General features: G+C 50.5%; 1 protein-coding gene across 1 annotated transcript; it reads right to left on the reverse strand.

The window, feature by feature from the left end:
- Positions 1-70: 70 nt before the first annotated feature.
- fndc7rs1 (fibronectin type III domain containing 7, related sequence 1) lies at positions 71-22098 on the reverse strand. The gene is made up of 46 exons (XM_052088866.1): positions 21725-22098; positions 21605-21626; positions 21124-21384; positions 20764-21030; positions 20330-20503; positions 19983-20243; positions 19427-19687; positions 18067-18327; positions 17725-17985; positions 17376-17636; positions 17045-17305; positions 16078-16338; positions 15740-15997; positions 15400-15666; positions 15064-15321; positions 14731-14988; positions 14331-14591; positions 14000-14257; positions 13069-13329; positions 12726-12989; positions 12380-12649; positions 11992-12252; positions 11612-11872; positions 11253-11516; positions 10912-11178; positions 9762-10016; positions 9416-9685; positions 9066-9326; positions 8724-8981; positions 8075-8344; positions 7729-7998; positions 7372-7635; positions 7017-7274; positions 6668-6922; positions 6217-6474; positions 5873-6133; positions 5136-5393; positions 4649-4915; positions 3603-3866; positions 3211-3480; positions 2856-3119; positions 2437-2697; positions 2063-2353; positions 1008-1247; positions 898-939; positions 71-641 (listed from the first exon to the last, which is right to left on the reverse strand). Exons 1-46 carry the CDS (start codon positions 21821-21823, stop codon positions 364-366), a joined length of 11373 nt encoding a protein of 3790 aa, XP_051944826.1. The 5' UTR covers positions 21824-22098; the 3' UTR covers positions 71-363.
- Positions 22099-22437: the final 339 nt, after the last annotated feature.

Here is a 22437-nt window from a genome sequence, read left to right on the forward strand (position 1 = left end):
GGACCCCTGGACAAATGTATATATTTATTAGTCAACAGAAAACCCGCGCAGTATAAAACCTTAACCACTCTTTCACAATGGATTTTTGGGTTTTAATCACAGAAAGATGTTGCAATCGTCAGCATATTGTGTCACTCAGTTACTATGCACTACCCGGTATATGGACAAAAGTTACTGAAGTTGACATGGAAAACTTAATTCCTTGTATCCAAATGTTGCATTGCACAACCAAGACCACGACCCCTAAACAAGTCTTTCCTGTATGCTACAAGGTCTAAAGTTACAAGGCGTTGTGTGATTTGATCTGTCACATTATGATCAGGCTTGTTGTCTGTGAATAGGTGGTGTTATACTCAATGATTGCTAGCTAGCTTGTCCTGTTTCCAAACACACAGAATCTGACGCCGGTCCAACGTTAGTTTCGCTCCAGGCAGACACGGTGAGGCAGTAAGTGGAGTTGGGGCTCAGATCAGTGAGGATGTAGCTTTGCCCGAGTACGATGAGTTCCTGGGGTGCCTTGGAGTTGGCCCGCTGCTGCGAGATCACTAGCTTGTAAGCGCTGTCATTCGCAACGTTTTCTTGGGGCCACTCCGCCATAACCAACGAATTGCTCAGCAGCGAGACGTTTAACACAGGAACATCTGAAAAAGACGATCGGAAAAGACACACACGATTAGAGAATTAGAGTGGGCCAACTCAATTTCCGTTGTTTTTAACTCATTCTCCGCCTTTAAATTAAAAAAAAAAAAAAGACGTACTCCGTTGCATATTTTTTTACATATCCTTGAATGTAACCTCAATAATTCAAAAAGTGGCACCTTTGAATTGATAAAATAATCAGTAACTTTTAAAATTAAAAAAATTAATTTCCATGAAATTAGAGGAAAAACAACTTACCACTGTCACTGAGGTCTCGTTTTCTGACTTCGTGCGACACCACTAAAGACAAAACTGGATTAGATTCTGCAAAGTGAATTCAAAGTTTTTACGTCAGCGTTCGCTCCTACCGCTCGCGACGGCCGACCCTCGGCTTTCCCCAGCTGCGTTACTGGCCGTGACCAGCAGGTCTGAATAGGCAATGTTGATGAGCAGAAAGCAGGCCAGGCCGCTGGTGGTGCACAGCCGGGAGCCGAGTGAGATGTTGCGCTTGTACACGGTGTACGTGGTGGCGAACACGGAAGGGCTCCAGGAAACTTTGGCGACTGAGCTGTTACTGCTGTACAACACCGTGGACGGTTGACATGGGGCTGGGGGATTAGAAATGGGAGATGAGGAGAGCTTCTAAATCTTTCGTTAAAAAATGTGACCTAATTTACCAGACACTTCATTAGGTCCACCCCTATAAGGGAGCCCGGGAGGGGAGACATTTTGCCGTGAAACCCCCTGCCCCCCCCCCACCACCATAATAAAAAAATAAAGGTTAAACCATTCGATAATTACCATGTGTTCACTTTCATACCACTAGGATGAAAAATTAAAAGTAAATAAAAATTGCCTTACAAATGCCTTCTAGTATAATTGCCAAAGCAATTTTTGAACATTTATGGAAAAGGATAAATTCAACAAACACGTCGAAAAACAAGCCTCAATCCAACCTTTGTGGATTTTGATGACTTTTAGCAAGCACCTTAGCATTTTTTGTGATATTGTGACATGAGGTTCAAAATAATTCATATGAACAAAATTTATATATATTTTTTTTAGAATAAAAATTAATTGTCAGAGCCTTTACAAGAAATAAGAACCTACAAGAAGAATGTATTTTTCTCAAATAAAGTAATTCGATTATTTCCATGTACATGAAAATCATATTTAGAATTTTAAAAACACTACTTTATTCTGGTTCTATTATGCCTCTGACCTTTAAAAAAAAATGTTTGCAATTTGAAAGGTATAGAAACAGTCCCAAGACTTGATAAGACTTGAAAAAAAAACAGAATCCAAAAAACCAAACAAAGTAACAAAAAAATCTTAATAACAGTCGCTGACTACCGTTCCCATATCGGATCCCATTTGATTGCGGTGTACCTAATCAAGTGACCACAGAGCGTAGACGTCCTACCTGTTGTCTCGTGGAGAGGCACAGATTGGTTGCTGGTTCCAGCCATGTTCCTGCTCTCCACTGTGGCCACATAGTAGGAACCGCAGGGAAGCGGGATCTCGAAGGAGGTCCCGCTTGTCCAATAGGAAGACACTTGGAAGCGGGCCTGGCTGTCTCCCAGCAGGTTCCCCGATAACCTCAGCAGGTACTCTGTGGATGCGCAGCTGATGTCTGTCCAGGTGAATCGCAAAGTCTGGATCTCCGCGTACATCATCATAGGCTGCACTTCAACCGCGTCTGGCGGACACGGGGCTGAAAAGGCGCCGGGGGAGAATTTCCTAGATCAACCATTTTGAACTCGACAGGCGAAACCACCGCATTTGAACAGTAGCTACCTGCTCCTCTTTGCACCGGATCACTGAAGGAGCCATTGCACGTGCCGTCCGAGGCCTGGACGGTGAAGTTATAAAGCGTCCCGCAGTTCAGATTAGAAATGGTACAGGTGGGATAGGTGCTGTAACAGTAAAGCATCTCTCCACTCCACGTCTGAGCGCAGCCGTAATAGTCCACCGCGTTGTCGCCGGGGGTCCACGAGAGCACTGCAGACTCATTACTGCAGTGGAAGGTGACCGAGAGACCCTCGGGTTGACAGGGAGCTGCACAAGGTTTGGAAGGAATCACGGATTATTTGTTTGTATTTCCAATTTTTTGTATTTGACACGGCGAGAAAAATGAAGGAAAAAAAAATATTATGGATAAAGGATTTCAAGGCAGAGTTTTCAAGTTGACATAAGTAGTCGCTATGGCAACATACCCGTGCTGAAGGTAACATTGTGACTGGCCATGCCGGTGCAGTTCTCATGACTGGCTGTCACGTGCACCGCGTACCGCTCGTCGCAATGCAGCCCAGACAAGCTACAGTTAGTGGAAGAGGAGCCGCCGCAGGTACGCGTGTGTCCGTCCGCGGCCGAGGCGACAACGCGGTAAGTTGCGGCAACCGGAGAGGGGGTCCAGGACACCAGGGCGCTGTGGTCCTCACACGAGGCGCTGACATTCACTTCGCTCGGTGGACACGGTTCTGAGAAGAACATTGGAACTCTGAGAACTTGGTCTGAGTCCAAAATCCCCCCCGCCCCCCCCCCCAAAAAAGAAAAAAGGTCTATATGTACCCATGCTTAGTCTATAAGGCGGACTTCTCAAACTGCTGCACTGGTCTGATGAAGCGGCAACGATGACGGTGTAGTGGAGGTCGCATTGCGCCCCGTGCAGGGTGCAGTTTGTGCCGCTGCCACTGCAGGTCAGGTACGTGCGGTCGCTGGCCTCGGCTGTGGCGGTGTACACGGCGTTTCCCTCGCCGCCTTCCGCCAGCTCCCAGATGACGAGGATGGAAGCGTCGTGGCATTCAGGGACGGCCGTGATGCCGGCGAGGGAGCAGGGAGCTGGGGAAGGCCACGCATTTGGGAATCACGCTAAAGCTCTGATAAGATTACCCTTAATTGCTCGCAAGTTGCCACGCGGCAGAGCAAAAATGGCAACTTTTTAGTGAGACAAAATCAATCACCCGTTTGCAAGTCAATGGTGGCGCTGGGATGACTGTGGCACCGGCTGTTCTTGGCAGTCACGCTAAAGTGATAAAGAATACCACACGCCAAGTCCTCCACCTCGCAGGTGCTGTTGGTCCAGGTGGTACAGTTGGCTGTGCTGTCGTCTTCCCCCATCGCTAAAACGGTGTAGCGGTCTGCGCCCGGGGCGGAGTCCCATGAGATCCAGGCAGAATTGGTCACACAGTCAAGGCTGCCTTGGATGCCCTGAGGCTGGCACGGAGCTGGAGAAACCAAAAGTGGTTTGAACTTGGGAGGACTTGAGTAGCTTTTTCCAGGTAGCTGTACTTTTACTTGTGTATTTATTTGTGACTTTTTTTATGTTTACTCCCGACATTAGAGAATACACATCTGAGGTTTCTACTCATTTGTCAAAAGTTGAGTTGAATATTTTTTACAATTGATTATTTTCATTCATTCATTCATTCATTCATTCATTCATTCATCTTCCGAGCCGCTTGATCCTCACTAGGGTCGCGGGGGGTGCTGGAGCCTATCCCAGCTGTCTTCGGGCAGTAGGCGGGGGACACCCTGAATCGGTTGCCAGCCAATCGCAGGGCACACAGAAACGAACGACCATTCGCACTCACACTCACACCTAGGGACGATTTAGAGTGTTCAATCAGCCTGCCACGCATGTTTTTGGAATGTGTGAGGAAACCGGAGCACCCGGAGAAAACCCACGCAAGCCCGGGGAGAACATGCAAACTCCACACAGGGAGGCCGGAGCTGGAATCGAACCCGGTACCTCTGCACTGTGAAGCCGACGTGCTAACCACTGGACTACCGGGCCGCCTGATTATTTTCAAGAATCAATTAATTGAGTAACAGATGATAAATGATTTTAGTGCATGTATTATTTTTGTCCCACTTGGGGTTGCTTTACTCACATTCCATCACACCGCGATAGCTGTAACATTGTATGTGTGTGGCTTTAAAAGGCGGGACTTGGCCTGCTGAGTGATGTGTGCAAGGAACAACAAATTTTACAGGTGAGCTTCCGCACCTGTCAAAATGCTGTAGTTCCGATTGGATTGTGTCCGGCAATCTCCTTTGACTGCTGTGACTTGGACGGTGTAGCTGCTCCCACAGTTCAGGCGACTGGTGGAAGACTCATTGCCGGTGGTGTTGAACGTCTCACCGCCGCCTTGTACGCCGTCCTCGCTTAGCCAGACCAAAAAGTAGTCGGCGTACCCGACGGAGTCCCAAGAAACCGTCAAATTATTGGACATGCAGCTGAGCTGGGTGGTCACGTTGTGGGGTGGACATGGGGCTGGTAACACACAGACATGCCTTTCAGCGCTAACACGAATTAAGCAGCTAGCATACTCGCTACTTGGCTTAACTTGTCAAGCACGTACAATGCGAGTGCGCGGATTTTGATTTTTGGTTTCGCGTTAACAAAAACAAAATAGCTGCGATATTAAAAATCGGTCCCCCGTGTACCATGCTAACAATGCTATCAACTCATAGCATTAGTAGGAGCCCCTCACCTGTGTCAAATATCAGAACTTGACTGGGAACACTGGAGCAGTTGTCATCCATAGCCACCACTTGAACGGAGTATCGGCTACCACACATGAGATCGTTCAGAGTATAGTTGAGGTCGGGGGTCTGGTGGCTGACATTGCCGTGGTAGCAGGAGGCCGTCACCAAGTACTGAGTCGCACCGTCGCTGGCGGACCAGGACACGGCAGCGGTGTCGCTATGGCAGTCCTTCGTCACGGAGACGTCAGCGGGAACACATGGCACTGAACGGGGATGACGGACGACAAAATAGTCTCAGAAAGAGAAACGATCCAATCACTCCGGTATGACGTTCTGGTACAATAAATTCCCCTTGCTGATTTGTGGTTTGCGGTTCTCAAATTCACCTATTCGCATTTTTAGAGTTCTATCTATAGCATCCTAATACGGCGGAGTAATAAGATAAGATATCCTTATAATAATATAATAAGAAGGTGATAACTCAACTGAGTTACTCAAATCTTTGATTGTCGCGGCAGAGGCTAAGAGCTAGCCTGCGTTGTTAGCTTAAATGACTAAGAGGTTCTTCACCGCATGTATATTTTTGCTCTGCTGGTTGGCTCTTCAAAAGCTCAAGGACCTTTAAGCCATTAAATTGACTATCTACGGATCTTACGGTGAAGCGCAAATGTATTCATACCATGGCCAGAATTAAGAGTGCAATTTTGAGTTTTGAATGGTTAACAAGGCACGTAAACCTCACCCGATTGGACACCGTGATCCATTACGGAGGTGACGTTACACAGCCGATTGGACGCCGTAACCGACACGGCAAAGTTCTGTCCACAGGCCAGTCCAGAAACGTTGCATTCGCCAGAGTATGACATGCAGGTTTGAGAGGCGCCGCTGACAGAGCCCACGGTGGCCGTGTAGTGGTCTGTCCCATTGCTGGGTTGCCACGCAACCATGATAGTACCAGAAAGGCAGTCCTTCATGGTGTAGACCTCCCTGGGTGGGCAAGGCCCTTAAACGAGACGAGACATGAAATGAAGTTAACCTCACAAGCTTCCGGTGATTACGTCGCGTTTTAGCGGGTATTTGACTTACAGGTCTGTATGGAAGTCGTTACGCTCGTCATACCGACGCAGTAATGGTTGTGAGGTGTCACTGTGAGGCTGTAGTTTTCCCCGCAGTTAAGGCCGGACAAGTGCACTTGGGTGTCGTTGGTGCTGTGCATGACACTTTGGCCTTCCGTGTCGAGTGAGACCACGTACATTTTTGTTCCATTGCTGGCATCCCAACTCAGCGAGATAGCGTTCGCCTCGCAGTCCACGGAGGCAAGGACGTTCTGGGGCAAGCATGGTTCTGGAAAAAAAAAAAACTGAATAAATGACATAGAAGAGGTACAGGAGTGTCTGTATCTGATATTCGAGGATGGCGCCGAGAAGATGCTTCGATGCTGAAAATGAGCCGCCGCGTAAAAGAAAAAAGAGCGCGTAAGGTTGGCGAGGGAAGAAGACGCGTTGGATAAAATGCGCTTCTATCTCAAAGCGTCTACCCATGTAGATGACGGAGCTGTTGCCGGGCAGGCTGGCGCAGTCGTCATCCTCGGCCATCACCAGGACGGTGTACTCATCGCCGCAGCCAAGGTCGTCCCAGGTGCAGTTGCTGTGGTTGCTGTAACACCAGTGGCTGCGTCCATCAAGACCGATGGCTTCCGCGGCGTACGTTACGGCGCCATCGCTGGCCCGCCAATAAACTGCGGCTGCCCCGCACTGCTCACGGGTCGTCACATCGCGAGGGATGCACGGAGCTGCGGATGGAGGAAGGATGCAAACGTGTACTGACAATTATCAAATGAGATCATCTCAGCCACCGTTATGCGGTCTACCGTCGTGAGATCTTACACGTTTTGACAAAGGCGGGGCTGCTCGGGTCACCGTTGCACTCGCCGCCTTGTCCTTGCACGATGACGCTGTAGTTCTGTCCGCACGGTAGCGCGGCGGTCAGGCTGGTGTGCGTGGTATTGTAGTTCCCCACGTAGCCCAGACTTCCTTCAACCGTGATGCGGTAAAACGCCGCACCGCCGGCAGCATTCCAGGACAGCTGCAGCTCCTCGGTCTGACAGGGAGACCGAGCCGTCACGATCACAGGCCGGCAAGGCTCTGAGTTGAGGAAAGACAAAGTCGAGTGCGTTCCAGTCAAAATGTTTCAGCGGCGAAGAGGGTAAGCCAAAATATCGATCACGTTAGTTTTTCATACCCGTTTGTATGTACACAGAGTCACTGGCTTGGCTCCAGCAGCCGTGACTGAGCGCTTTGACGGTAAAGTTGTACATCTCTCCGCAGGAGAGGTCCGGGAACATACAGGAAGAACCTGTAGCGTTGCACCAAAGCTCCTCCCCGCCTGAGCTAAGAACGGCGCTTCCCATGTAAAGTTCCACTTCAGGCCTCTCCTCCCAGGACAGGACGGCGGTTCCAGAACCGCACGGCAGGGCAACGCCGACATACCGAGGTCGACACGGGCCTGCGGAATTGATGCGTTATCAGTCAAATTTTTGGACACGAGAGCCTTGAAAAGCGATTTGGGGGTGGGGGGGTGGGGGGGGGGCAAACCTACGCGTGGTGAAGTTGGAGTGCATATGTGACGTGACGCTGCAGCCGTCGTTGCTGGCGGTGAGGCTCAGGTTGTAGGTTTGGCCGCAGTCCAGACCAGTCAGGTTGCAGATGCTCAACGCGTCGTCGCGCTCGGCTCGGCAGGGAAACTCGAGATTTCCGCCGGCTGTTAGAGAAATGTTTGCCGCGCCGTAAGGAGGGCTCCAGGACGCCACTGCAACCCCGTCGGAGTTACAGTCCACCTCGACATTTACGTCGGTCGGCAGGCACGGAGCTAGGAATAGAGGAATGAAAACGTTTTGGGGGATTCAGTTCCAAGGAGGATTACAATGGCGGGTTCAAGTCTGTACCTGACGTGAACGAGACCGTTGTGCTCTCAGAGCTATTGCGCTCCTCTCCTCGGGCGATGGCCCACACATCATATCGGGTGCCGCACATGAGTCCCGACACAACGCAGCCGGTGTCTCCATCTCCAGCCTCACACATCAAGGTGTTGTATCCGTAACGGTCGTAAACGTAGACGACGTAACCCGCGGCGAGCTCACTCTGCTCCCAGGAAACGGCCACCCTGAGCCGTTCACATTCACCGTTGGCCTGAACGTTGGTAGGAGGGCAAGGTTCTGAAACGACAGGAAAAAAAATCATCATTTCGGACTCATCTAGTTTTGCGGTCTTTCTAAAATTCGCCAAGAATCCACAAGGTGGCGCCAAAGAAGGTGAGAATTGGCACCGTATGTTTACTCAGTCACAACATCCTTCTCGGTAAGTCACATCTTCATGAATGCTCAGTAAAAGTGTTGAGATGATTCACATGTCACTGAATATCCCTCAAAAAGGATTTGAAGGACTTTATCAACCAAGACGTTGTTTTGGGGAGAAATGTACACTTTTGCGGAACGTCAGGCCCCCTTGACTGGGCTTTGCCTTGGACCTCCAACAGGCTAAAAATGCCCCCCGGCGGCAGGGCTTTTTTTATCATTTCAGTTTATCCCGACTAACCTGTGACGAGGCGGTACGTTTCCGATCTCGCGGTGTAGTCGCACGCGTCATTTTTCGCCGCCACGGTGACGTTGTAGACCCGACTGCACCGCAAGCCAGTAAGACCGCACCGGGTTCCAGTACTGTTACAGCTTGCGCTCAGATCCCAATCGCTCACGGCCTGGACAAAGTAAGACCCGGCGCCTCTTGCTGCAGACCACGTGACGCCAGCTTCACTCATATTGTAGTGGACGGACACATTGACCGGGACGCAGGACTCTGCAAATTGAGAAATTTTAAACAATGAAATCTGTTTCACCCGTGACGACGCCTGCGCGTAGCATTTAACGGATCACAAAGTACCTGTGGTGAGATATCCTGACATTCGCTCGGTGCTGCGGCAGGTGTCGCCCACGCTCGTCACAGAGACGTTGTATTGCTCGCCGCACGGCAGAGATCCGAGACGGCAGCGGGTGTCGTTGGTGGCGCACGTTGCCGTGCGGCCCGACGAGGCCGTTAGATCGGCCATGTAAGATGCGGCTCCAAGGCCGGGGAGCCAGGATACGATCGCGGATTTGGTCTCGCAGTCCGTAACGGCTTCTATGCCGGCCGGTGGGCAAGGCGCTGCGGATTTCAGACCAACGTGATTATATTTGAAAGATTATAATTGAAATGATGTCAAGTTGTTTTGCGATGTTACATTGTACCTGTACCTGATGTCAACGCGATGGCGGTGCTGTCTGAGCTGTTGTACTCCCGTCCCAAGGCTACGACCCGCGTGTGGTATTGGGTGCCGCACGCGAGTCCCGAGACAGCGCAGCTGGCGGTCGTACCCTCCGCCTCACACATCGAAACGTAGCGTCCGGAATGGTCGTAAACATAGGCCACGTAACCCAGAGCGAGCGCACTGCGGTCCCAGGAAATAGTCGCCGCAAGTTGCTCACATTCCATATCGGCTAAAACATTGCTGGGCGGGCACGGTTCTGAAAAACGGCACAAAGGATTTCACCAACAGCGAGCAGATTATCGCGTACGACCATTTTTGATACCGTGACCCACCTGTCATAAATCGGTGGGCGTCGGAGGTCAAACTATCACAACCGCGGTTGTGTGCCGTCACAGTAACATTGTAGATCTGACCGCAGCGCAGGCCGCTCAGATGGCAGCTCGTTTCTGTGCTGTTACATGTGGCTACCCGGCCTTGATCGTTCACGGCCCACACCGAGTAGGAACTGGCCCCGTCTGCCGCACTCCACAGCACCCGGGTATCATTTACACTGTAGGAGACCGAAACATTCATGGGAACGCAAGGATCTGGGGAGAGAGAGATGAGGTGGGGGTTCTTTTGTTAAGGCAAAATGCTTCCATTTGAATATCTCTTCATAAAAAGCCTCAAGAGCAGGGGTGTCCAAACTTTTTGCCAAGGGGGCCAGATTTTATGTGGTGAAATGTCGGGGGGCCGACCTTGGCTGACATTCTTTACATTGAACAACAATATTGTTCAACACATTTTAGTAAGCCAGTCTGTTTCACATTTCCATTTTTATTTTAATTTCAACAATCTTGAGAATTTCTTTTGGTTCATTTGAAACAGGAATTTGAAATATGACATATCAGTCAATATAAGCACGGAGTAATGTCTTGTTAACTTCGTGAGTGATGCCCTCTAGTGTCTAAATGCTATTACTCATTTAGTGAATGCTATTACTCATTTAGCCACTAGAGGGAAGCAGTATTCTATGAAACCTCACTCACCAGTCTACAAGACGTCAGTCAATGCAACACGTGTTCCATTGCGCCCAACCTGCACTGATTTTATGACAGGGGCCGAGGGCCGGATGAAATTCGACCGCGGGCCGGATTTTGGACATGCCTGCTCAAGAGGTTACGTTTTCATTGCATATGATCACAAAATGGATTCGACGTCTCGCGTTTTTTTTTTGTAAATACTTTCTTATATCTTATCATGGGACAACGTGGAATAAAGTAGTTGGCGTGCAGGTTGTAAATTTACACTGCCCTAAAAATATCCACTTTGTGAAAATGGTCAATAGTTAACTAGTTCCGGTTGTCATCATTGGTCCCTGCCTCGATTGTGTTCTTGTACATAAGTTTGCTGCAAAATAGGTTTCGTCCACCGTCTTTAATAAGTCGTCGAGTTTCCAGGTGAGAAAAGTTTACGTTCCTACAAGCGCGACTTCGGGCTCACCTGTAGCGAGCAACACTGGAGCAGTAGCCGGACCGGCGCAGCCGCTATGCATGGATTCCACCACAACCGAGTAGATCTGTCCGCAGACGAGGCTGTCGAGTTCGCACGAGGCTCCCGTCCCACTGCAGGAGGAGTTGTGTCCGTCGGCGGAAGCGGCATGGACGCCGTAAGCTGCGGCCGCCGCAGCCGCTGCGGTATCCCAGCTGACCAGAGCCGTTCGGGTGGTACAGTTTATCGCTGCGGACACCTCACCGGGGGGACATGGAGCTAGAGATCAAGAGAGGAGCAAGTTTCAACAAAGGAAAAAAGGAAATTGTGAGAGGAATTGGAAGAAGGCGTACCGGTTAGCATCTGTGCGGGGTCGCTCATCTCGCTTACGCAGACGTTGGTGTGAGCCGTCATGGTGAAAGTGTAGAGTTGACCGCAGCTCAGGTCCAAAAAGGAGCACTCACTCTCGTTGCTTTCACAAGTGGAGTTCACACCCGAAGCCGACGTGGCTTCTACGGTGAAGTTCTGAGCCAGTGAGCTGACTTGATGCCAAGTCACCGTCATGACGTTGGAGCTGCAGTTGAGATCCGCCGTGACGTTTTGCGCTTTACATGGAGCTACGGGAGGGGGGGGGATTAACACGAAGAAAGAAAATACAGAGCCATGCATATAAACAAGAAAAATGTTTCTGGTTTGACAAAGCAGGACTCACCGGCTTGGACCTTGTAATCGGAACCGGCGATGATTTCACATTGAACGGAGGACGAGGTGACCGCCACCTCGTAGACGTGGCCGCAGCGCAGGTGACGGATGGAGCAATTGTTGTTGGTGGAGTTGCAGGAAGCTCGGTGGCCTTCCAGGCTGACGGCCCAAGCCGTGTAGTTGTCCGTGCCGGGGGTCTCGGACCAAGTCACGTTCATGGCGTTGGTGGAACAGTCCATTACGGCCACGACATCTTCTGGGAGACATGGCGCTATGGGCAAAAACAGATAAAAAGTTAGCGATTCAATTTTGATTTAGGGCAGTTTTAGGGTAACAAGAGTCTTGTTTGAAGGACAGTAAGTCAAAAGCATGATTTTTCCGGCTGCTTACCGGAATCAAAACGAATGTCGGCATGTTCGGTGCTGTTGCAGCTCTCGGTGGACGCAACCAGAGAGGCCGAGTAGGGGCGTCCGCAGTGGAGTCTGACGGCGCACGAGGTGTCGCCGGATGCGCAAGACGCCACGTGGCCGTGCTCCTCCCCCGTCACCTCCACCGTGTAAAAAGCTGCTCCGTTGCTCTCGGCCCAGGAGAAGTTGGCTACGTTCAACCCGCAGTCCACGCGAGCGGTGAAGTTTGCGGGCTGGCAGGGAGCTGAACACGGAACGAAAACACTCAGCGGCGATAATAACGACATTCGTTGCTGCGGCCATTGTTCTTCAGAAGGATTCTTCCTTTTTTGATGATTGTAGGAGTCGTCGGGCAGGTAAACATTTCATACCCGTGCTTAATTCCACGGAAGGGCTGAAGCTGCTGCGGCAAGCCCCATCCAGGAAAGCAACGTAGATTACGTAGCGCTGTCCACACTGCAAGTCCGCGAGTGTGTGTGAGGCGTTTGAGGTCGTCCACGATGAAGGAGGAAGTGCGCCAGAGAGCTTCCGGTAGTTCAGGATGGAAGAAACCCCGGGAACTGGACTCGGGTCCCATGAGATGCTCACGGCATTGGTGTCGCAGGCGACCTCGCCCGCCAAGTTAGCGGGTGGACACAGAGCTGCTTGGACAAAAAAAAGTGAGTAATGTCTGAGCACGAGTGTGTTGAAAACATCCGGGCAGTGAACTCAACACACCGGTCGTAACTTCCACGGCTGAGCTCGGTTCGCTCGGACAACCCCGGTCCACGGTCACCACGGAGACGGAATAGTTTTGCCCGCAGCGAAGATCGGTGAAGCGGCATGAGGTCGACGCTTCGGAGCTGCAAGTGTGCGCGCGTCCATCGTCGGCTACGGCTGTGGCTACGTACATCTCGGCCCCCGTCACGCCGGCCCAGGACACTGTGTTGTTGTTGTCCTCGCACGGTGGAGCCACGGTGACGTTACGAGGAGAGCAAAGGCCTGGAGAAAGACGAGCAAGACAGATAAATGTAACTTTGCTGAAATTTAGCCTAACGTGACGCCGATGATGGTCGGGCACCTGCTCTGAAGCTGTAGACTTGACTCGGGCTTCCGGCGCACGACTCGGAGTGCGGCGTGACAGTGATGTCATACGTTTCTCCGCAGCGGATGTGTGAAAGTTGATAACTCGTCGTGTTTGAACGATATTGATGCGTGCCTCCGTTTTGGCCGGTAGACGTCACTGTGTATTCAACGGCGCCGGAGCTTCCCGCCCACGACACCAGGGCTGAGTGATTGAAGCAGACCAGGGTGGCACTAATGTTCACTGGGGCGCATGGGACTGGAAAGGGGGAGAAAAAAGGACAATGAATATTCAATAAAATACAAAGGGGGGGGGGGGGGCGCGGGGTGGCCCGCTAGTCCAGTGGTTAGCACGTGGGCTTCACAGTGCAGAGGTACCGGGCTCGATTCCAGCTCCGACCTCCCTGTGTGGAGTTTGCATGTTCTCCCCGGGCCTGCGTGGGTTTTCTCCGGGTGCTCCGGTTTCCTCCCACATTCCAAAAACATGCGTGGGAGGCTGATTGAACACTCTAAATGCTTGTTCGTTTCGATTGGCTGGCAACCGATTCAGGGTGTCCCCCGCCTACTGCCCGAAGATGGCTGGGATAGGCTCCAGCACCCCCCTGTGACCCTAGTGAGGATCAAGCGGCTCGGAAGATGAATGAAGATGAATACAAAGGGGAGTTTGCAATACCAAAAAAATCTTTTTGGCACTGCTGTTCGAACCGTCGGCATGTCCTGACAGTAGTCAATGAATAATCTGTTCAAAACTCCGCCCTTCTCCGGCCATATCTTGTGCCCGTAGTTTGATTTGCAAATATCGTGGCGTTTCTTTGACATCAGTGTCAGTCACACATTCCGTCTTGATTGTTTTTTTTTTCTTCCTTGTTTGCAGTCATTTCTTAGAAATCGTAAAAAAAAAAAAGAGGTTATTGTTCTGCTCGACTCACCCGTTTGGAGTGAATGACAGACACTAGGGGCGCTGTTGCAGTGTTCTCCCTCGGCATGCACAGTGACATTGAGATCCAACCCGCAAGGAAGATTGCGGACTACACAACTGGTATTTGTAGTCCTGCAGATTTCCCGATAGCCATATCCAACTATCTCGGCTCGGAAGCCGAGACGTCCAACGGTGTCACTCCAACTGAGCACGGCTGTGTTGTTGCCACACATGTACTGCTTGGAAATAACCGCAGGGGGGCAGGGAGCTATAAAAAATGATAACAAGGTGAAAATTTAGCTGCATAGGGCAGATCAACGGACCGTAACGATGCACCTAACCTGCGGTAATGTTAGCAGGTGGTCCGGGTGGGCTGTCACACTGGCTTCCCCGAGCCACGATAGTGGCTGTGTAAGTTGCACCGCACTCTAAATCTCTTAACGCGCACGTCGGAGTCATCGAGTAGCAGGAAAGCAAATGGCCGCTTGTGGCTGTTGCATTGACGATGTAACCCGTGGCGTCGTCCACCGGATTCCAGGACACAGTGGAGGAATTTGTGCCGCAGATTTGGGTGCTGCTTTCGATGTACGGCGAGCACGGAGCTGGTAGCGAATACAAATGAGATTTTAGTTTTGATGAGATTAGGCTACGTTTACAGTACGTCGCACGGCCGCCTCCTTTCAGGCCAACGGGACGGGCGGCGAGAACGCGAGTTCACGTTGAAATGAAATTTGCACTGACCCGTCATCAACGTTGCTCGTGAGCCTCCTGTGCTGTTACACGCGCTGCCTTCGGCGACGACAGTCAGATTGTATGTCGCTCCGCACTGCAGGCCATTCAACTGACAGGAAGTCGACATGCTCCGGCAGGATGTTCGATGCTGCGAGGCGTAAGCCATAACGTGGTACGCTGCGGCCCCGGCGCTGCCATGCCAGGATACTGTCGCCGCATCGGAACCACACTGAAGAACGGCGGTCGCATTCGATGGATCGCACGGTCCTACAGGAACAGGTACCGGAAGGATAAATGTTGCGTTCTGGAAAATGCGTTCGATATCGCAACGGTAGGAATTACCAGTGGTCATCGTCATCCGAGCGGGGGGGCCGGAGCAGTCGTCATCATGAGCTGTGACGTTGACACTGTATTGGGTTGCACACTGCAGATTACTAAAAGAACACGCGAGGTTCGACGTGGAACACGTTTCGGAGATGCCATTTGGTCCCGTCATAGTCGCTGTGTAGGAGGTAGCCCCCCAGGCAGCGTTCCAAGAGGCCCAGATGAAGTGCGTGCTACAGTCTGTCGTCGCTTCCAAGTTTTGAGGTGCACATGGAGCTGGACACATCAGAATAAATATAACTCGTTTTTGACTGTGCTCATTCAAACTCATTATCTTTTATACATCCTTAATACCCGTCATGATGGTCCGTGGGACACTATACGGTCCGGGGCAATCTCCAAAGCAACCTTTTACGGAAACATTGTAAGTCTGTCCGCAGCGAAGGTCACTCAGACTACAGTCAGTCCGGTCCGTGTAGCAGGTGGCCGACGTCGAATTTCCCGAGAGGGGAGTGGCGACGACGCTGTAGTTTAGTGGCCAAGAAGAGTTTCTCCAGCTGACCTTGAGGTCATTGGTGTTGCAGGAGAAAGTGGTGTTGACATCCACGGGCGCGCACGGTACTAAGAAAAGAAAAACGTTCCCATTGAATCGTCTAAAAAAAAAAGCGTTTTGCTCCCGAAAAGAACTCTTTACCTGGCGCTTGCCGGATTGAGGCGCTCTGGCCGCTGACACAGATGCCGTCGGTGGCCGTCACAGAAACGTCATAGGGTTGGTCACAGAGCAGGTTTGTTAGCGTACAGTTGGGCGTAGTGCTGACGCAGGTGCGCGTCTGCTCCGGATCGGTGGCCGTCACAGTGTAGCCGGCCGCATTCGGATCGGGGTTCCAGAACACGCGAGAGATGCCGGCCGCACAGTCCAGCTGGATGGACACGTTGGTGGGGGTGCATGGCTCTGCGGGAAGTGAATCGGTGAAGAGGTAAGCATCTTCATTTTCAATGAGGCGGAAGCGAGGGTCGCCGTCAGCGTGTTACCCGTGTACAGTGGCACAGGATCTCCGTAGAGACCTGTGCAGTTGTTGTCCACTCCTGCCACACGGATGTTGTAAACTTGCCCGCACATAAGGTTAGAAAAGTCGCACGAGGTTCCACTGGTGGCGCATGTGGAGGTATAGCCCGCACCGCTCACGGCAACGGCAGTGTAAGAGTCGGCGCTGTCGCTGGCCGCCCAAGAGACAGGAACAGGACCTGGTCCGCATGTTTCCACAGCAATGACGTTTGTAGGAGGGCATGGCACTGATAGGAAAGACGAGAGAGAGAGAGAGAGAGAGAGAGTGAGGTGAAAAAAAAGTTTGGATGACAGATCCGAAAAGAATTTGTAGCTCTTCTTGGACAATCGGGACTGAGCCCTGCCAAGTGATGAGCCCCTCCCCTTTATTTTAATTTTTTTCTGTAAAACCACAACCTACATTCACAACCCAAATTAAAACGATTAAAAACAAAAACCGGCAAGTCTATAAAATGCAGCTTAAAAATAAAAAAAAAATCATACGATTGTATCCACTCCAGCTAGCTTGAGAGCTAACGAGTCACTCCAGGTAGCTTGAGGGCTAACGAGTCACTCCAGCTAGCTTGAGAGCTAACGAGTCACTCCAGCTAGCTTGAGAGCTAACGAGTCACTCCAGCTAGCTTGAGAGCTAACGTGCCACTCCAGCTAGCTTGAGAGCTAACGAGTCACTCCAGGTAGCTTGAGGGCTAACGAGTCACTCCAGCTAGCTTGAGAGCTAACAAGTCACTCCAGCTAGCTTGAGAGCTAACGAGCCACTCCAGCTAGCTTGAGAGCTAACGAGTCACTCCAGCTAGCTTGAAAGCTAACGAGTTTGGATCCAGTAATAATAACAAAGTCCAGTCGACCTCCTCTATTCATATATCACTTCATCATACTTCCTTCAACTACTTCCTGCTCTAGACAAGGCCTTGGCGCCATTTTGCGCTCTCTTACTTGTTTGCACGATGGCCTCGGTACTGGGCAGACTGTAACATGTCCCGGTGACGGCCGCAATGGTCACAGAGTAAGCGCTGCCGCAAGCTAAGCCTCCTCTGGTGCATCGAGTCTCTGTGGAGTTGCAGTATAGAGGCTGACCCAAACCCCTGGAAATGGTTGCCGTGTAGTTGTCGGCAGGGACCGAGTTGCTCCAGGTCATTGTCAGCTCGCCCGTAGGGCAATTCATGACCGCCTCAACATCCTGCGGGCCGCACGGTACTAGAAAAAGACAACATCATGTATTACTTTATCTTTTTTTTTTCTCTAACAGCTCCAAACGCTGCAGTACCTGAGTCCATGCTGACCGACGTCGATATAGAACGGCAGCTTCCATCATCGTTAGTGACCGTCACGTTGTACGTCTTCCCGCAAGGCAAATCGGGGATTTTGCAGTTGTTGACGGTCTCGCTGTTGCATGCGAGTCGAGCTCCGCCCGGATCCTCGATGGTCGCCGTGTAGTTGCCTGCGGAGCGGTGATTCTGCCAGACTATCAGAGCGTGGTTGGCGTCGCAGTCTCTGAACGCTTCGACGTTTTCAGGAGGACACGGAGCTAAAAAAGGAGGACATTGAAAGAGGAAATATATGCGCGGTGCTCCACGAGAAACACGCGACGGACGCGTTGGCTCGATTATTCTTACCGGTACGAAAGGCAATCCCATCGCTTTCGCTGCTGTTACATTTGAAATTGGATCCGATGACGCGGGCCGTGTAATTGCGTCCGCACGTCAGGTCTCCCACCGAGCATTCGGTGGCGGCCGAACTGCAGCCGTGCAAGTTTCCATCCGTATCCTGAACGACGGCGGTGTAAAATATGGCGCCGACGCTCGTCGTCCAGGCGATCGTCGCCGAGTCTCGGCTGCAGTTGGCCGATGCTGACGCGATGGTGGGGGTGCAAGGAACTGGAGACATAAAGCAGTATAGCAATGAGGCTATACTACTACTCATCTTTTAATTCAAAATTTATAGCTCCCGGCGCATACCGGTCTGCGCCACCTCTCCCAGAACCGGGTCGGTGGAGCAGTTGTCATTGGAGGCGACGATCCACACGCTGAGGTGTTCCCCGCAAGGCACGCCGGTCACCGCACAGCTGTTGGACGAGGAGGTGCAGTTGTAGGTTTCTCCCGTGTTGCCCTGCGCTTCGATGGTGTAGGACAGAGCTCCTGCGGCCGAGTCCCACGTCGTGATCAGGGTTTCCGAGTGACATTCCGCCGCCGTCCGTACATTGGCGGGAAGACAGGGAGCTGGGGAGAAAGTTGAGATTGAGGTCGCTTCAGTCGTCCAAAAACACACGTTTACGTTGAGGGGGGGCGGAAAATTAAAGGTTATCAATAAAACGGACGTGTGATTACGCTCTCTCCCATCAGTATATCCAATCACAGCCCAAGAGAATGGAAATGTTGAGTTCGCTCCCAAAGACGTTTTTAAACGTCTTTTCAGACTCGGTCCAGAATTGGCTGGTACTGAACGATTTCATGTTCATTTTGGGATACAGACATTCCCGTGTAGGATACGTTGCGCATTATACACATGAGTCGCATAAACCGTAGTCATCCGGCATGTTGCTAGAATTCTTAGAACATTCATTCATTCATTCATTCATCTTCCTAACCGCTTGATCCTCACTAGGGTCGCGGTTCTTAGAACAATGGTGGCAAAATAAAATAAATAATAAAAAATACAATACAATACAATACAATACATTCTGATTTATATAGCGCTTTCACAACAGCGGCAGCTGTAACAAAGCGCTTTACAAAACAGTTAACATAAAGTAAAATAATAAACACAACACACAACATAAAACACAAACAGTCGTGCAGTCCTAACCACTTTTCCATCACACGCTTTGTTGTTTGAAGTTTGAAAAAATAATAAATAGGGCGGCCCGGTAGTCCAGTGGTTGGCACGTTGGCTTCACAGTGCAGAGGTACCGGGTTCGATCCCAGCTCCGGCCTCCCTGTGTGGAATTTGCATGTTCTCCCCGGGCTTGCGTGGGTTTTCTCCGGGTGCTCCGGTTTCCTCCCACATTCCAAAAAACATGCGTGGCAGGCTGATTGGACGCTCTAAATTGTCACTAGGTGTGAGTGTGAGCGTGTGCATGGTTGTTCGTCTCTGTGTGCCCTGCGATTGGCTGGCAACCGATTCAAGGTGTCCCACCCGCCTACTGCCCGAAGACGGCTGGGATAGGCTCCAGCACCCCCCGCGACCCTAGTGAGGATCAAGCGGTTCGGAAAATGGATGGATGGAAATAATAAATAATAATTATAATAAAAATAATAATATAAATAAATAATAAAAATAAAAAGCTAGCTAGATGATTGATGGCGAAATGGCACTCACAGGTTCGGACGAACTCAGGTCGGCTGACTTGGCTGTCGCATTCGGAGCTGACGGCGTACACGGTGTACGTGTAGAATTGACCGCAGCCTGTATTGGTGAAGAAGCAGGCGCTGTCTTGTGTCCGGCACTCGGTCATTTGGCCATCGTTGTCTTCTGCCGTGGCCACGTAGTAAAAAGTGTTGTTGGTTGGCTCCCAGCTGAAGAGGATCACGTTGCTTGAGCAGTCGTGGTTGGTCCGAGTGCGAGCTGGCGCGCAGGGCACTGGAGGAAGCAGAAAAGGACATTTTTCATCTTTGTTTTTCATCCAGGCGTTAAATTTCTTTCAGCGGATCGCGTGCTTCCCCCTTGATATGACCTCTGACCTTTGAGAAATCTGCCTCCCTTCAATAGAGTGCTAAGAACTCATTAATCGATGGTGTCGGGTATCCGCTCGTATTGACTATGAGAGGGTGTGACCGTGAGAAAAGAGTCCAAAGCTAACAATCGGAGGAAGCTCAAATTAAATCCCACCGGGCCGGACTCATCGGTGACGTCGAGCCGCCCGGGCCGCACTCACCCGTCTCGAAGACGGCGGAGGTGTTGGCGATGCTCTCGCAGTCGTCGGAGATTGCCGTGACGTGCACTCTGTAGCGCTCGCCGCACTGGAGCGCGGTGATCCGGCAGCTGTCGGAGGCCGACGTGCAGTTGAGCGAGGCGCCGGCGCCGTCGACGGCCGTGGCTCGGTACGAGTTGGCGCCAAACACCAAATCCCACGTTACCGTCGCCATACGGCCGGAGCAGCTGTAGACCGCCGCGAGGGACGTCACGGGATTGATGGCTTAAACGGGACGAGAGAAATCCGTTTCGTGGTTTAGTCTTGAAGAGGAATTTCGGTCTTTTATCAAGAGAATTTCAAATACTCACTGGATGTCGTGTGCGTGACATTGGAAGCCTCCCCGGGTACTAAGAACACGTTGACCGACGATACCCCCACCGTGTAGCTGGAGCAGGGTTCCAGATGAGCGATATCCATGGTTACGGACGACGTGTTCATGATGACGGGCGGGTTGCTGGGATTTTCGTTGTCGCTCACGGTCACTTGATAAAACAGAACTTTATTCACGGAATCCCACGTTACTCGAGCCGTGCTCTTTCCGGTGGGGACGAGAGTCACGCCGGTTGGCGGCTGCACCACTTTGGAGACAAAATACAAACGACATTAAAAAAAAAAAAAAAAAACATATACCAAAAAAACATAAAAAAACATATAAACATATTTTTATATGTATAAAAAAATACATATAAAAAAAAAACAACATATTTTTTTTTTCCTCTTAAAGCCCCACAATCCGACTTACAGGTCGTGATCGTCCGGATGTTACTTTTGGCGCCGCTTCCTGCCGCGTTGGAGGCATGAACGCAACAGATGTACGTCGTCGACGGAAGCAAGCCGTCCGCTTGTCCGCTCAAAGTCGCGAAGGTCCGGTTGTATTTCTTTGCGGGGGTGCTGAACAACTCCTCCACAAACAAAGTGTAGCTGTCGGCCCCGAACACACTTGACCACTCGAATACGATCGAGGTACTTGAAATAGCTCTGGAAAATGTGATCTGAGATGTCGCCGGTACTGTGGGAAGGCAAAAAAAAAAAAAACGTTGAGTACGTGAAAAGCCTTGAAAATATCACTCGACTGATTTTTTTTTTTTAAAACAATATCTACCTGTCATGGTTACGTAAGTGTCTGTGCACACAACAAGGTAAGACGCTATGACCTTGACGGTGACCAGGTATGTGTGGCCAGGTCGTAAACCCTGAACCAGCCTCTGAGTGCTGGGTGGGTACGGCATCACCACCACGGGGGCAATACTGGTGGAGTTGACCACTCGTAAGTCCAGCAAATATACCGAAGCGCCGACGTCTTCGCTCCATACGACATTCAGCGATGATGCTGAAGGAGATGTCACTGACACGATGCTGCATCCTGGGGGGGGAAGGAAATTGGGGTTATTTAAACGGAGATCCTGATCAGTTTAATGCTGGGTCAAAACAAGCTTTTATTCAAGACCAGACAACGAACATAAAATACATTATTTTTATGATTATTATATTGATTAATAATCGATCTAATATCGATTTTGTGTTTCTGTCATGATTGTTAGCCAAAAGTTATGGAAAGAGCTTATAAATGTGACCGCACTCACCCGTTGCCAAAACTCGTTGCATCTAAAAATACAGAAATAAACAACAAATGAGCAAACAGGAGTTCACGACAGTTAAAAAAATAATAATAATAAAAATATGATGACACAGCATAATGTTACCTGTACGACAGACAGAAGGGCGGCTGAAAAAAGCATCCACATCTTTCCAATCAGATTGTCATTCCTCGAAGAGTTTCGATCCGCTCGCGCTTTCCTCATCCAGCGACGATCTGAAATCTTTTCCGACCGAGTAGTGCAGATCAACTTGGCGGCAACCAATCAGGGTGTCCTAAAACGAGGACAGGTGGATGCCTGCGGGCGCTCGGTCATCATGAGAAGGAAGCAAAAGGGGGTGGGGGGGAGGGTGAGGTGGGGGCCACTTTCACTTCTCCGCCCATTCGTCCATTCACACCTCTTCCATCTTCATTCATTCATTTGCTTTTCGTGAGGTAATGAAGGCTTGTTGCGCTCACACGTTCGATACAACTCGACTGTCGGGGGGAAAATCATTTCAAATGTCGCTATCGCAAAAGCTTAAATAAGATGATGGACGCTCAGGTGGGTGTTAGGCAAAACGATGCTCATTCATGACCTTGATTCTTGTTTACACCCACCATTTCGGGGCAATGGAGTTGGAATTAAAATCTTTTTAAAAAACGATCTCAGGACATATCTGTCGGCATTTGGTTTTGGGATTTTCAGGATAAGGAATATCACTCGGGCACCGTGATATTAATCAGGGTGTCCTAAAACAGATTTTTACTTTTTTATCTACCTTATTTTCTGTCAAATTATCACTGTATATGTTTTATGTTCAATAAACAAACAAACAA

The sequence above is a fragment of the Hippocampus zosterae genome, chromosome 15 (assembly GCF_025434085.1).
Source record: "Hippocampus zosterae strain Florida chromosome 15, ASM2543408v3, whole genome shotgun sequence".
Lineage (NCBI taxonomy): Eukaryota > Metazoa > Chordata > Actinopteri > Syngnathiformes > Syngnathidae > Hippocampus > Hippocampus zosterae.